Raw genomic sequence first — 17,046 nt, forward strand, 5'->3', positions numbered from 1 at the left:
TATATTTAAGAATAGCAGACAAATCCTGGCTGAAAAGTTTGCCATGTGAGCTCCCATCCTGGATTGATGCATATCTATCAAAATTTTCATTGTTTTTTTATACATAACATTGCCTTCCCGTCAAAAGAAATGCTTTGCCCTCGAACATAAGTGATGAGGGATGTTGTTGACGAAAATCTTTTGTCTCCCAAGAAACATCTTTCGGTTGGCTCTTCCAATTAATGAGGTATTCTTTAATTACTTAGGAACAAGAGAACCAAAAGGGCAAACAACCAACAGTGCCATTTCAGCCACCAGATCTGTGAGATGTCGGGATACATTCTGTGTTCTATGAATGAGACCCTTACGAAGGTGGCATCTCGGATCTTCCGACAGTTTACATAACAGCAATAGATGATTGAATCTCACCTCTAGATCTTGGTAGGGGGAATGCATTGTCTAGAATCTAGATAGTGAGATACACCATAGATCAACTCTTCTTGGTCTTTTGCCTAGTCATATATTAGGATCTTCTTTTCTACAACCTTGGATGTTAGGACCGATACAAAATCCAGATATTGAGATTCTTGGCTTGGGGGAGGGAAGTTGTCTATTGTCAATTTCATGCTCAAGGGATGATGTTAGGGGGCACTAAGATTCGCATCCTTACACTCTCATGTAAGGCATTCTTCCTCCCAGAGTTTTGGTTCTCGGCAGTGCACTACTGTTTTGAACTTCTGTTCTTTGATTATAGACTTTAGATCTTAAATCTTATATATTAGATCTTCTTTTATCTTACTTTTATTGGAGCAAACTTTGCTTTCCTGCTTTGTAATGACACTGTTGTACTTAGTAGTCCCATTGACCTATTTTTGGTCATTTGTTGGACATTAATAAAAATATTTGACTTTATCTTTTGTCCCATTGGTGGTGGTTTTCATATCATGCCTTCCCTTGAATTGTGTTCCTATCCTGGATTATCAAAGGTAAACAAAGACATAAAGTCATAATTGCTAATGAAGAGGGGCCCGAAAATTTAATTCTCACTCTTCTTGCTTAATGAAGTTTGATTTATTAAGTGATAGAATTTTTCTTCTCTGTTAGCTGATTTCTTGTGTAAAATCAAATATATTTAGAGTTACATTCTCCCACGTTGTTTTGTTTGCAAATTGCTATCCAATCTGCAAATTGATTGGCTGATCGTCGTATGTGATAAAAACAACCTTCTCCATGTTTTTAGTGACCTCCTTCACCCACTGTAACTGACCTTATAGGTCCCAAGAAGGATTTTTATATCAGTGTTCAGAATCTCTAAAATTAGCTTTGAGTCTTCTTCAATTACCAGATGTTGAAGACCAAGACTTGGGCTCAATCGGATAGCTTCTTTTAAAGCTTCCAACTCTGCTTGATTGTTTGTCCATTTATAGGTACCTGAAAAAGTTGCTCTAAATCTACCAATACTATTTCTAAAGAAATGGTTCTCTTAAAGGAAACCTGGTTGCGGGAAAACCTCTAAGGTAACCTCTAACCTCTTTGAGATTGAAAGCTGGCCCTTCAACTTGGAGAGGGATCTCTCCCTAAAAACTCAACTACTCTAGGTCACTGTAGTAGTAGGTTTTGCAATTGAGTTATGTGGCCAGATTTATCAAAAAATGAAGTTTGGTTGGGATACATGAAAAATACTACCATTGGGCATGGGGTCTAACCCAATCAGGTACATATAAACACAATTTCAATGAGCAAAACACAAAAGTAGGGTTGTGACAATTCCTTTGACACTTTAAGGAGTTTGGACAGAAAATGGAGATTAGTGCAATGGTTAAGGGAACAACATTTATAAATGCTTGAGAAACAAAGAAAAAGGAGCATAAAATATGAATCCCAATCTCATATTCTTTTGTCGGACATGAGGAAGTATAAAACGAAGAAAAATAAGATAGGGAATCATAACATGAGAATTTCTTTAACCTGCTCATGAAGACTGTTTTCATTAAGTTCTGGTCAAAAATACGCAAGGGATGATATATATGAAATAAAATCCAGCCCTTTCTTCTTCTACGGTCTTAGCTTATATAGATAATACAATAAATGTCATCTGTTTGTAGCACAAAAAATAATTACAGTAATCCAAAAATAGAACAAATATCCTAGGTACATGCATCTTGAAAATATCTTTTAAACATATCAAAAAGTCATAATAACTCGCTGAAAAATATGCTGAAAAATAGGTTGAGAAAGTGTATCATGATCATGTTCTCCTTGCTGTAGATCAACCTCGTCATCCTCCAAAACAGGTTTTGTTTCATTGCTATCTTCTCGGTCATCCCTACTGCAACACACTGATACCGCCATTGCCAGTCTTGTAACTCCCTGAACCAATGGTTTCGCTGATAAGCCGATTGTCAGTGCCTTTTCCAAACTGTTTCTTTTTCAGAATGCGCTGACAATGGAAATGTCAGCGCTTTTTGTGCAAAATACGCTGACAAGGGAAATGTCAGCTCTGCTCTCTGCTGCTCTGTATCTAAACGCTGACAGGTGTGTGATTAGTGATAGGTCAACAAAACTCACTGTAGCAGTGACTTGATCAAAATCTCAAAAATGGTCATAAACTTCCTAGCTGAGGGTGTTGGCCACCTCCAAAAGAACATCCACATTGTCCATTATCTTCCTCTTACTTTGTCTGGTCTCCATAGGGATTTTCTTCTTAGTTACCTTGGCCCTTGAATTTTTAGAACCTGCAGTTTTCCCTCTGTTTATTATCAGGTCCTTTAATGGGACATTGTCCATATCTATCACTTCCTTGGCGAGGTCAAGATTTTTCTTTTATTTTATTTTCAGCATTAATTTGTTTAAAGGTTTGGTGTGAGGTTTCTCTCCTCCCTTGAACATTTGAAACAAAGAGGGTTCTGCTTCATCCTAAGGTTCAGTGTCAATTTCTTTTCCCTTGGTCTGTTTTGGTGGATGAGCTTTTGCAGGAGAAATCTTAGTGGGTGGCTCTTGAGGGGGATTCACAAAATGAGGTAGATTTTCAGTGGGAGGATTTTCAACAGTAGGTTGGGTTTTCTTTAGTCTTGCACTTCTTCTAGCATATACCTTAGGGATTGTAGGCTTAGAGGATGAGGAAATTTGTCTTTGTTCTCGGCTTTGGGCTTTAGTAGAGTTGCCCCGAGTAGAGGTTTCTGCCTGAATTTTCTTACTAGGCTTAGTACCCTTTTGTCTCCCTTGTTTGGTTTTCAGGGGCTGAGGTTGAAACCCTCCCCAAAACAGGAAATGGCTCTAAGTCCTGCCAACTTTGGCCAACTGGTTCTCAATTAACAATTTAATTAAAACCTTATGGTAAACGAAATGAGGAGATGGTTCCACCCTAGCCTGGAAACGAGTAGCCATGTGTTTAAGACTTTCCAACAAATAAAAACAAGTGTTGATTCTTACTTGCCCTGCTTGATGAGCTAGGGAATGAAAGTGGTATAGATTTACCCGGTTAAAATGCCCTTCACACGTGAAGTATTGCTGGGTAATGCATAGCGGCCTGTGCCATTTATCCTCCAACCATGATCTCTGCACCCCTGTTTTCCAACTTCTGTCCTTGAATTCAGCCTTCAGGAAAAATGGGAAATCAATCCCAGCTAGAACTTGGCTTCTGAAGTTCCTTTCCCCATTCGTCGGCAAAGTTATAACTTCTGCGATCAATTCCTCTGTGATGAGGAATCACAGACCTCCTACCTCCACCCGCTGTCTGTTAAACCCTTGGTCGAATGCTCGAGCTACGTCATCATGGTAGTCTGTGCATCCGTGGAAAAATTCCTGCAATCCAGCCCGCTGAAATTGTTGCTGAATGTCTGGATAAATATCCAGAAGGTCAGGGCCTTTGGGCTCATTTCGGTTTAGTTTACCGCTCCTCCCCATTTTCCTACGATTGGGTGATTACACAAACAGGAGACCGGGATCGAATGTTGTATCCCCATCAATAAAATTGAAACAAACCACTCTCCAGCACTCAAACTGACACAACTTTGTGAATGGCAAAGGTGAAAATAACATGCGGTAAAAACAATGAGAATTTTTTTAAAACAGACTAACTGATTGAAAGGTGAAAAGATTATTCTGACCCTTTGATAATTACTAACTCACACCATATTCTTCTGCGATAGAACTTTTAATTTTCAATACATACCTTTCACCTCCAGGAAAATCGTGGCATGACTGAGCAATAATTACCGTATCGCTGACGTGGAATGTGTCAGCATGTTGTAAAAATTCGAAATTCAAATTTTATTTTTGGCGCTGATATTCCCGCTATCAGCCACCTGATAACGCTGACACTCCTGTTGTCAGCGTATTCCCGTTAATCATTTTTCTGAAGCGGATAAACACTGATAACCACATTATCAGCATTTTCCTGTTTATTATAAATTGTTTTCGCTGACACTGAAATTGTCAGTGTTTACAGATTTTTTTTCAAACTTACAACTAAAAAGTGATAACAGAAACTATTACCTTCACATGCCGAACCCGCGATCCCTTGGTTGCCTGATGTGGGGTTTCCTTCCCCTTTATTGGCTGTCTTTTATCAGGACTATATAGTAAAGATTTAAACTTAGGGTAAGTATTCAACAAGGATTTTCTCGATGTTATAAATTTAGAGTAATGATAATGCAGCTGAGTAAACAGTGTATGTATCTATGCTTTTTTGATGAATAGGGATCACATATGTGAATACTTAAGGAATTGAAAGATCGGCATCATCTTAAATATTCAACACAGCAGTCTACATGCATATGTTCAAGTGATTAACAGAGTTTAGGTATGAAATATAATAATAACAATGGTCCCTCCACTGGTGATTATGATTCGATTTAAAAATGGGGCCTTGTATACACATGTAGGCCAGACTTCCAAATCATGACTTCCGAATGATAAATATCTTAACACTGCATGTTCTTCTATTGCAATGCCAATATTACAAGTCACTACGTGAAAGCATAGACTAGAAGACATAATGTCACATCACATGAAAATTTGGTATGAAATTCAACTGTGGTTGACAAAATCAGTGTTAATTTTTCTAACCCTAGTAGATGACAAAGGGTTTCCTTGAAAAATTCCTTGCTGATTTTTAATTTAATTTTTCAGCTCGCTGAACATAATGTACTACTGGGATTTTAACTGGATATGATTAATTTTCAGCAGAAGCAAAATAAAGTTTAAACAGCCAATCTCAAGCTAAAATACACATAAAATTTTACCCTTCAAAATAAATTACTTCCAAGCTTACAAAACCTAGGAAAATCTGCCCATTGAGAAAATACAATCTACAGCAATTATTCAGAAAATTTCCAGGGAAAATTCCTGGCACTTGTAAAACTGTATGACCATTTGAAATCTCTGAGAAAACCCGAGATCTGCAAATCTGTTCCTGCATCATGCTGTATGGCTGCACTTGTGGACTGTACGATGTGACAGCCACACCCTGTAACTCTGCTGTACTCACACATATGTGCTGATACTTCCTTTTGCTGCACAAGTGACATTGCTCTGCCCTCCTGCTAGTACGTGTGATGCTGGTAATGTGTTGTGCGGCACCTGTAGACCGCACAGCCTCTCTCCCTGCCACGTGTGGGCTGAACTTGCTGCAGAAAATCAGTCCCTTGATTTTCTGCTGAGTTTCTGCTTACTGCTGCGAATCCTCTTGCTATTTTCACTGGCACTCGGATGAAAGTCTTCCACCCAATCACTGAGATTTCCTTCTCTCACAATTGTGTCTTCTCTCTTAGCCCAGCCTTTTTTTCACAAGTTTGAGTTATGATTAAATGAACAGCCTTAATCTCCAAAGTGATTGACGGTTGAGATTAAATCTCAACTTCACTTGAGGTCAACGGTTGTGATTTATCTAATTCACTAGTGCAAATAACCTTTGCATTTCATTCGATTAATTCACTTTTCTTATAAAAAAGATTACTTAAATAAATAAAGTAATTGCTAAGGTTAAGAGTCAATTAGGTGACTTCCACTCAACTTGACACTTGGGGCTGTGAAGAAGTACCTGCCTGAGTTACAAACTCAACACAGAGTCTTTGAATACTGTGGAGTGAAAACTCTGCTTTGCCCAGCTGCTGATTGGAATTAACTCGTCACTGAGTTTGATTCTCTGCTGGTGAGTCAAAGTTGCCAGAAGCAAATTAGACCCCTAAGCAGTATGGGTCAGAGCCTGACCCACAAGTAACTGTCTGGTTATTCACTGCTAGATGAGTCCAACTCACTGTCTGATGGAAAAGCTTGCTGGTGCCAGAGTTCGGACATAAATGCTGACAAGGTAGAGAAATGCCTGACTGTTGAGTGACTTCTATTGCCTAGCCCCTTTGTTTGCCAAGTCCAATTTGAGCTTTTACACTCTAAACTTCCTGAGTCATTTGTGGGGCTGGGGTTCTCAATATTGCAATCAACTGAAGGGCTGTCGTCTCTGTAAACCTTTGATATATTACAAATCAAGAATAAAAGAGATACTTTTTAGTTTCTATATTTAAAACTGTTACACTAGCGAGTACATGTGACATTTTTGTAAAGTCTCTACTCTCTTCTTTGTGCATATCAGGAACTAATTTGTGTTATTATTTTGTCTTTTGTCGTGTTGCAGCACAGCATTTTCCTTGCTTCAACTGGCAGAAGTTCAACCGGGCCATTTGATTCTTGATCCCATGTATGGTTATTGTATCTTTATTATTCATCCAATGTTTGTGTTTTGCAGACCTATTTCAATGTCGCTTTCGTACTAAAATATAACATTTGCAAGAGGCATTGAAGTGCGTAGGGGTATCAAAAGATTTTATTGAACTGAAGTAAAGGTGATATTTTGACACCTAGAGAAAACTTATAGGGTTTAAAACTAGAACACACTCTCAATTATTGTGTATGTAAATCTGCTACCTTTCTTATAAAATTCAACAATGATTGATGTACCTATGTGTATTGTGGGAGTTTGTATTAATGCTCCAAATATTCTAAGAGCAGCTTCCGTCCTCTTCTTTCCTTGTTAAAGGAAACTTACTGAATGCTGTGAAAGTTCTCTGTAAAACGGGTCTGGCTGGACTTCCATGTTCATAATACAAGCATAGATTTATGAATGTATCCATTATGACTTGGGGCTCTTTTATGCCAAGGAAATAAACTTATCATGCAGTGAAGTTTATAGCTTAGTTAAGGTTGCGTTTGATGTCATTAGATATTTGCACTAACTACCAATATTCAGTTGTGCATGAACTATTTTAAACAACAGTTTAGATTCACTCATGGGCAATAACTTGAGTATAACCCCAGCATTTCACATTGAAGAGGGCGGGAAACATTATTGTAGATATGTGGAAATGTTTCTGGATATCACAATGATGGTATTTATGTTTCCCACTGTTTCCAACACATGATGGCACATGGAAAACCTTCTTTCACCAATTATTGTACATACTAAAAGAATGTTGCAAAGCAGATGGAGAGGTCAAGAGGTTGTAGTTACAGATTGGAATAGAAGTAAAATACATGCTAGATATCAACAGATATTACCAGATATTTAATGATGAGGAAACTGTCATGTGCGATATTTGCACTTTAAATGAACCTTCAAATGTTCATTTAGATGCATGACAATCTGTGACAACAAAATCTAGCAACCCCAAATGATATAAAGTTCCAAACATCAAGGGGTTAGTTTTGTGCAACTTAGGATGGCTACTCACTGTTACCAGAGTAACTCTTCCCCTCACTTTTGGTTGGCTCTTCTGAAACTCAAGGGGGGCTCCCCTGAATGTAGGATTGTTAAGGCTATAAAGTGGAGGCAGAAGGTGATTTAGTGAAATGTTAGCCTAAGCAAAATGAATGTATGTAGTATAATGGAAGAATGAAGTGGTATCAGAAGGAAATATGAAGGTAGAAACCCCAAGACCAAGTGCCTAATCACACCTTGGGAAAATGGAGTCAAGGAAGTATAGATCAAAGAGGGTGAGTGCATGAAGATCTAGGGAAATAGGGGCTGCTATGCATGCCACAAATCAGCCCTAGCTTGCTGATTTTTATAGGTTTCATACTCTAGCATTGTAATGAAAGTGTGATTATGTTAATCTAGCAAAAATTTGGTTTATTAGATGAGTGGTTAACATAACAACAATAGAAATAAGAGGGATAAATCCTCATGGTACTCTATCCAAATGACACATAGTTTAGTACAAGACATTTGTAACACTCTACAAGGATTTTCTACTACAAAAATCAGCACGTGAAAATAGGTGGACAATGAAATCCTCACATTAAATGAAAATATACATCCAATCTTCCATAATGCTCCAAGCATGTGGTGTAGAAATGAAGCCCAAATGGAGAGCTCCTCAATCGCCACATTCCCAACAACCATTATGAGAGCTTCCCTTTATAGAGGGAGTCTCTCCTCTCATACTGTTATGGTCCTACCCTAACTCCCTAAGTAAATGGATAGTTTGCTATGTATGAAGGCCATCTCTAGTGGATAAGCCCCATGTAGTAGTGTGAAAGCAATAATTGTAAGAAGACTTACTAGAAGGCTCCAAGCCTCCAACTATTAAAAGTTCCTTCTCTAGGATTTTTCAAGGTAGATAGAACTATATAAAGAAGTAGAAGCGATGTAATGAGTTGTCTTGTGTAATATATTGTACTTGAAATTGTGCTCAATTGGAGGTTGCCCCCTCAAAGAGCCAAGTGAACATTGCTCTTATCAATAAAGTTATAACATTTTATGGTATTCTAGTTTTTTATTTGGCTATTGTGGTTGCAATCTATCATTTCTGTAATAAATTGGGTAGAATCTATTATTTTTGCTATGCATCTTCCAATTTGTTAATAAAGAACTTGCAAAATGGTATCAAAACACTTTCTTGAGACCATATTTCAGAGCATTTTTTTAAACTAGAGATATATGCCAATGTCTATAAATAACATAGTGATTTATCATTTAGTGGGTAAATCTGCAATAGTGGAAGAATACACTTAGGGAATACAAGAGATTTCACTTGGTTAGATGCCCTTGTAATCCTAGCTGGTACTATTAATTTTAGTTAACAGTGGTATGTTCTATGCTCAACACAATTACTTCAATGTCCTTTTAGCAAGCCAATGAAAATTTCTAATTTAGTTTTCCAATAGCAATGACATTAAACATAAATCACATTGATAGTAACTGTAGATATAACATGAACAGTGAAATGCAAAAGACAAGCCAAGAGAAGAGAACACCAGATTTGACCAAGATGGGGAAAACCCTTTGATCAATTCTTCTTATTATTATATCAAATGTTCAGCAAAGAGAGAGAGTATAATAAAGTCAAAATTGACTTGCCAAATGATAGTCAAAACAACCCTGTCAATTCTGAAGACAACAATAGTCAAATCATGCCCTAACTAGAAAGTCAACACTGGTCAACACAGCAGCAAACAATCCTTTATGCAGCTCGGTCAAACCCAAACTCGACCTTATTTGCTGGTCAAAGTTAGCCCAAAAAAATCATGAAAACATTGGTCAAACTTGGTCAAACTCTGCGGTCAACCCCCTGATTGGTCTGCAATCAAAGTCAACAGAATGCCTCAGTTCCTGTGCCAATAAATGTGGCCTGCCAAAAAATGAAATTCTAACCCAAAAGTTGTAGTCAAACTGATGGTCAAAGTGCCTAGTCAATGCAGGTCAAACTTGCAATAGAATTCTGAAATTTCGGCCATGTAATCTGTCTTGAAATTCATCCTTCTTGTCACATGTGTGAGAGAATAAATATGCTCAATAAACTGTACGAACCAATCAGAGAAGGTGAGAGAAGAATGTGTGTGATGATATGATGCCAAATGAGGTTTGAGGTCTCTTATATTTATACAAGTCGTTGAGGGTGAAGTGACATGTCTCTTGGGCTTCATAAGCCTACATGATGATGTGGTTGATCTTAACAATTTGCACATGTGGGAGCATAAATTCAAAAACACATTTCTGCTTATCCAAATTTAATGATCTTTAGGTCGATTTTGGTCCTCTCGGAAAGAGGAATTCAATGCAATAATCATGTCCATTAAATGAGCTGTACAAAGTGGAATTTGGCCCTAGTTGCCAATTTTAACAAGCACACCTTTAAGTAGTACTGCATCAGATAACACCTAGATATGGAATTTCACTTTTGCGTATAGTAGGGCATATCAGAAGTCTCTAGGGTTACCTAAAACCAACTTTAGATTAGTCAATCAACAATCTTGTTGCTATAGTGGCATCAAGAAGAGCTCTTGGGAAGATTACACTCTAGAACCTGGGTAATCTAGTAGTATGACTAAATGTATGGTCAAGCCTCCTTAGTTAATGCCTTGAGAAATTGGGTCGAGTACTAGTGTTGGACCCCTCATGTATATGAGAAAGCTTAAGCACCTAGCATTCCCTTCTAGTTAGGAGACCCTTGAAACCCTATTCCTAGTTGCTAGTCCATAAAGTTCCTACAAAAACAATTGTTTTTCGAGTTTGTGCATTTTGTCACTAGAAACGTTGCTTCTTATTTCCAGTCCATAGAATCCTACATAAATTGCAATATTGACAATTTGAGCATGCTGTTAGTGTGCAATTATTTAGGTGGGAATATTACTCTATAGGAGTAGAAAATGCAAATTTGAGTGCTAACCACGCCCTTATTTGATATTAGAATATCTCTATTTAGTATTTAATGCTCAGTCTTTTAGCTGTTGCTATTTTTATTCTTTTAGCAGTTTCTTAGATGAAACTGTTTGTTTCCATATTCTACATAGAAACCTGATGTTTCTATTATTGTAAATATCTCTGTATTATCATTGAGCTGTTGGCTCATTTGTGAATTAATTGATTCAATATTCTTTTACATGCGTGTCTCGCACTGTTTTATGGTATCAGAGCACAGGGATTTTTTTTCGAAATAATTTTTCATAGTTTGAAAAATTCAGTAGTTCATTTCGAAACTTCTCTCAGGGTCTGTAGATTTCTTGATCAGCTATCCTCTTCATTCCTTTCTAAGGTCGAGCCCTCTGTAAGCCAGGTAGCCTTCACTGAGTCTTAGCTTCGGCTTTGCTCATTGTGATAAAAGCTTACAGTCGTCAATCTCGATACAGAAAGGGATTCTTCTCCTGCATTATCTTTTTTATGAGGAATTAACTTTGTGGCGGTACTCGGAATCGTGAAATTCTCTTGAAATTAAATCCGGCATTTTGAATCCGGGGGCAGCAGTCGATTTGTCGGTTGAACAGTTTATCTGTTTTGAAGTCTTGTTTATTTTTGTGGCCCGTGAATTCTCAGTATTCAACCCTCGTCTTCAACCTGCGTTTTCACGGTGAATCCTCAGCTGAGACGATAACCACGGGAACGTGGCATCTCAGTCTTCTTCTGTCACGATATCTGGAATCGCACGCATATCAATCTATTGACTTGGTGAATAAAACTGGAATCGGTAGCGGAAATCAAAGTTAATACGTTTTTGTTTGAGTATTTTCGCTCACGTGTTCGACAGAACCACGGCACTTTCCAGCGGCTTCGGGTATCCTCGTCAACATTTGTTTGAGTATTTTCGCTCACGTATTCGACAGAACCACGTGAAGGCATTTTCCAGAGGTTTCGGGTATCCTCGTCAACACTTTCTCCGACCACGAAGCTTCGTTTCTCAACGCCCTCCGCAGAAGTATAAGTGACGGCAGGGTTTACCTCCCGTGTATTCTTTCTACAAACGCCATTTCTCAGATTCGTTGGACGCCATTTTTTCCAGATTACGGCAGTTCCGGCACTCCGCAGAAGTATAAGTGACGGCAGGGTTTACCTCCCGTGTATTCTTTCTACAGACGCCATTTCTCAGATTCGTTGGACGCCATTTTTCCAGATTACGGCAGTTCCGGTTTTGGTTATGTTTCAACGTTGGATGTGTTACTCATTATGAATTAATGTGCCATTTTTTATTGCCGTTTAAGTGTGGAGGACCGTCCCAGAACAGCGTGGACAGTAAGTGACGGCATTTTTTTTCATTAAAGCGGTGGGATCAGAACAGCGTGGACAGCTTCAGTCTACGTATTTTTTCCCTTTACATCAGTCTACAATTTGTTAAGGTTTGGTACAGTCATCCTGAAAGAGGAATTTTTAAGCAGGCAGCTACACTTTTTTATTATCAGACTTCTGTATTGTCTTTAAGAAAATGGCCACGCTCACCAATCTGATGTTAGAAGGAAATCAACGCTTTAATGGCAGCAACTATAACATTTGGAAACAAAGAATGCTGACCATTTTTGAATACAGACGTCTTGATCAGCTCATTTTGGGCAAAGAGCCTCGTCCCGGTACAGCTGGTACCGATCAAGATAAATTTGATGATCGAAATCGAGAGGCTGTTATGCTTCTCAAGCTCTCTGTCGCTGATGATCAGTTACCACAGATTCCTTCTGGCAAGACCGCTGCCGAAATCTGGCAACAGTTGAAAGAACTGCACGAGACATCTGACAAAAGCCGAGCATTTTTTCTCAAAAATCAGTTGTTCTCCATCATGATGGATGAACATATGTCTTTACAGGAACATCTCAACAGAATTAAAGACATTCGAGATCAGCTCGAAGCCATTGGTCAGACCATGGAGGAAGAAGATATGGTAGTCATTACTCTGAAAAGTCTACCGAAATCTTATGAACACTTCATCGAAACGCTCAACATTACCACCACAAATGTTGATCTGAAGTTTCCAGATTTATGTACCAAACTTCTGCAGCAAGATAGGTGGAAACAGCAGTTTGGTAGTAGTACTTCATCAGTGCCCTCGGAAAATGCATTCGCTGCAAAATACCAGTCCTCTCAGTCTTTTCAGCAGAAAGGCTCTCCTCAGTCTTTTGATCCTGCCAGGAAGAAAAGTGTGCAGTGTAATTACTGTCACAGGTTCGGTCACATGAAGAAAGATTGCCGACAGAGGATTGCTTCTGAATAGAAGAAACAGGGAGGGCCACATCAGACAGCGAATGTTGCAGAACATTCCGAGCAGACAGATTCTGCCTTTTACGCCTTTATGGCTAAAAGGTCTTCAGAACATGTTCCTTCCTCTGCATGGTACATTGATTCTGGTGCATCACGCCACTTCTCTCACAGGCGTGACTGGTTTATTGACTTCTCACCTTTCAGTGATTCAGTGGTATTTGGTGGAGGTGAAAAGTACAATGTAGCTGGCAGGGGTACAGTTCAAATTCAGTCTGGTGGACGCACGCTCATATTTCTAAATGTATACTATGTTCCTGGTATGGAGATTAATCTGCTATCTGTCAGCCAGATTATGAGGAATTCTCCTCAGCTTGATGTTGTGTTCAGTGCACACAAGTGTTCCATCATTGACAGGGAGACCAGACTAACAGTTGCTGTTGGCCTAGAGGACCATGGTCTATACAGGCTACTTGACACCGGTGACTTTCCAGAAGTGGCTCTAGCAGCACGTGTCTCTCCCATCAGCACTCTATGGCATCAACGATATGGGCATCTCAATATGCAGTATCTCTCTCAGCTCTCTCGGGAGGGACTTGTGTCAGGATTACCTGATATTCAGACTCAGCAGTTGGGGGTATGCAGCGCCTGTCAAGCGGGAAAGCAACATCGGTCTTCATTCAAAAATGGAGAATCTTGGCGCGCATCTAAGGTACTTCAGTTACTTCATGCTGATATTTGTGGTCCTATGAATACAGCTTCTATCACTGCTTGCAAATATTTTTTACTTATTGTAGATGACTTCAGTAGAAAGATGTGGGTGTATTTTTTAAAAAATAAATCTGATGCTCTTAGTACCTTTCAGAAGTTTAAAACCTTAGTTGAAAAAGAATCTGGTTGTAATATCATGACCCTTAGGACCGACAATGGGGGGGAATTTTGTTCCTCAGCTTTTGCCAACTTCTGTGATATTCATGGCATCAAACGTCAATTAACCACACCTTACACTCCCCAGCAGAACAGTGTTGTCGAGCGTCGCAACCGCACGGTTGTTGAAATGGCTCATTCCATGTTACAACACAGGAGTGTTCCAAACAAATTCTGGGCTGAAGCAGTATTTACTGCTGTTTACCTTCTTAACCGATCACCTACTCAGGCTGTTAAAGGGAAGACTCCTGAAGAAGTTTGGTCTGGTCGTAAGCCTAAGATCAGTCATCTCAAAGTATTTGGCTCAGTTGCATATGTTTGGATTCCATCTGCTAAGCGCTCTAAGTTGGATTCCAAAAGTCAGAAACTCATGATGACAGGTTACAGTGATCATCACAAGGCCTATAGGCTGATAGATATAGCCACTGGTCGTCTTAGCTTCAGTCGAGATGTAGTATTTGATGAAGACAGAGGATTCTTTCAGTCTTCTTCTTCTGAGCAACGTTCTGAGGATCAGCCTCACAGTGTTCTTCTTCTGGTTAGTCCACCTGATGGGAGGGATGATGTCGCATCAGTGTTTGATAATACTCTATCTGAGCTTCCTCCAGAAGCTAACCCTCCTCTTGCTGTCTCTATTGAGCCTTCTCCACCTCCTCCTGATATTGGTTCCTCTACTCCTGATATTGGTTCTTCTTCTCTTCGGCCTAAATGGTGGGCTAAAACCATAGGTGATCTCCGGGATGATGAGCTCCTTGAAGGTAGAACTTCTAGACATAAGAACAGACAACAGTTTACAGTCAATTTTGCTCTTATGGCTAACCTACACAGTATTTTTGAGCCTCAAACCTATTCAGAAGCTAAGGGTACATCTGAGTGGGAACAGGCTATGGAAGCCGAATTCCAGAGTCTTCAGAAGAATCACACCTGGACACTTTCTGATCTTCCTGCCGAAAAAAAGCCCATAGGCTGCAAATGGGTGTATAAAGTGAAATACAAAGCTGATGGAACCATAGACAAGTATAAAGCTCGTCTTGTAGCTCGAGGGTTCTCACAGAAGGAAGGCATCGATTATGAGGAGACTTTTGCTCCTACAGCCAAGATGAGTACCATAAGGCTTGTTCTTGCCCTAGCAGCTCAGTTCAATTGGAAAGTTCATCAGATGGATGTAAAGAGTGCTTTCCTAAATGGTGATCTTCAAGAAGAAGTCTACATGACGCAGCCTCCAGGATTCAAGGTTGCTGGTCAAGAACAGAAAGTATGTCGGTTAGCTAAAGCAATCTATGGATTGAAACAAGCTCCTCGGGCTTGGTACATGAAAATTGATCAGTACCTGACAGATCAGGGTTTTCAGCGGAGCCCATCTGATGCAAACCTGTATATCAAGCATACTGGTGATGATATCTTGTTTGTGGTTGTCTATGTGGATGACCTTATCATTACTGGCAGCTCTGCACATTTGATCCATGGGATCAAACAAGATCTATGCAGAACTTTTGAGATGACAGACTTGGGACTCCTTCATTACTGTCTGGGGGTTGAAGTTTGGCAGACTGAAAATCAGATCTTTCTCTCTCAGTCCAAGTATGCCAAAAATCTTGTGGAAAGGTTCAGAATGCAGGATTGCAAACCGACCACGACTCCCATGGAACCAGGGCTCAAACTTTCAGCACAGTCATCCTCTCCCCTTGTGGATGAAACTTTATTCAGGCAATTAGTGGGCAGTCTCATCTATCTTACTGCTACCAGACCTGACCTCAGTTTTGCAGTAAGCTACATTTCTCGCTTTATGTCAGCTCCTAAAGCTGATCATTGGATAGCAGCAAAGCGGGTGCTATGATATGTGCGTGGTACTTCTGATTATGGCCTCTTATATACTCGCAGCTCCAATCCTATTCTCAGTGGCTACACTGACTCTGACTGGGCCGGTTCGGTTGATGACCGTAAATCTACAGCTGGGTATGTGTTTAGTCTAGGATCTGGTGCTGTTACTTGGACTAGTAAGAAGCAACAGGCAGTAGCTCTCTCCTCAACAGAAGCAGAGTATCGGGGAGCAGTTAAGGCATCCTGTGAGGCAGTTTGGCTTCGTCGTATGCTTGCAGATATGCATGTTTTCCAGACAGGGCCTACTTCTTTGTTTTGTGATAATCAGGGAGTGCTCAAACTTGCCAAGAATCCGGTTTTTCATGAACGAACAAAGCATGTGGAAACTCATTGCCACTACATTCGCCAGCTGGTTGAAGACGGCTCAGTTCAGTTGCAATATGTTCCCACAACAGAGCAGCCCGCCGACATTTTCACCAAGCCTCTTGGTCCTGATAAATTTGTAAAATTCCGAGGGTCTATTGGTGTTGTAAATAGATTGAGCATTAAGGGAGGGTATTAGAATATCTCTATTTAGTATTTAATGCTCAGTCTTTTAGCTGTTGCTATTTTTATTCTTTTAGCAGTTTCTTAGATGAAACTGTTTGTTTCCATATTCTACATAGAAACCTGATGTTTCTATTATTGTAAATATCTCTGTATTATCATTGAGCTGTTGGCTCATTTGTGAATTAATTGATTCAATATTCTTTTACATGCGTGTCTCGCACTGTTTTATTTGAGACCTATCTCAATGGAATGCTTGTGTTGAGTTGATTGCCATGGTACCACTCTAGTTTGCCTTTTTGGTGAACTCACTTTCCCGACTACCAAGCAACTATCTCAATAGGCCCAAAATGTAATGCTAATCGCCTTGCTACCACTCTCTAGTAACCTCTTGCTTGTTAGCCCACATCTCTATGGCTACTAGAGGCAATGAGCTAGCTACCAAACTCTCCTCCAATACTGAATCTGATGAGTTGCAACACAAAATAGACTGCAACATCTCCTTTGTCGAGAATTTTTTTTTCTTTCATCAATGAAAATCTCACCAAAGTAGAGTTAGTCCTAGACTAGTTTTCTCAACTCATGGGAATTACTATCAATTTACACACTATTAGTGCCAGGACTAGTTGTTCCAAAAGGAAGTAGCCAATTCATCTAATCATATGGGTCCTCACTCTACTGCATTTGTTCGTGACCTTATTGAATCAACTATGGTACAAACTCCTTAAAGTGGATTTGAACAAATTTGATATATTTGACCCCTTAGGGTCTACCACTTAGATGAAACATAATTTTTCCCTGCATGCCATCTCATATGACTT

The 17,046-nt window shown here is 39.5% G+C and overlaps 1 protein-coding gene across 5 annotated transcripts in view; it reads left to right on the forward strand.

Moving 5' to 3' along the window:
• Positions 1 to 17,046, forward strand: part of LOC149165308 (uncharacterized) — a 427,682-nt gene that overhangs the window by 225,482 nt on the left and 185,154 nt on the right. For 4 of the 5 annotated variants that reach the window (XM_089431106.1, XM_089431110.1, XM_089431109.1 and 1 more), the window contains exon 10: positions 6,614 to 6,676. The exons of the other annotated variant lie outside the window; for it this stretch is intronic. In XM_089431106.1, coding sequence (XP_089287232.1) covers positions 6,614 to 6,676 — 63 coding nt within the window. The remainder of the gene's footprint in view (positions 1 to 6,613; positions 6,677 to 17,046) is intronic. 5 annotated transcript variants of the gene reach the window in all.

This window comes from Pinus tabuliformis, chromosome 5_1, assembly GCF_031772625.1.
Source record: "Pinus tabuliformis cultivar Carrire ecotype Pingquan chromosome 5_1, CPIR1, whole genome shotgun sequence".
Taxonomy (NCBI): domain Eukaryota; kingdom Viridiplantae; phylum Streptophyta; class Pinopsida; order Pinales; family Pinaceae; genus Pinus; species Pinus tabuliformis.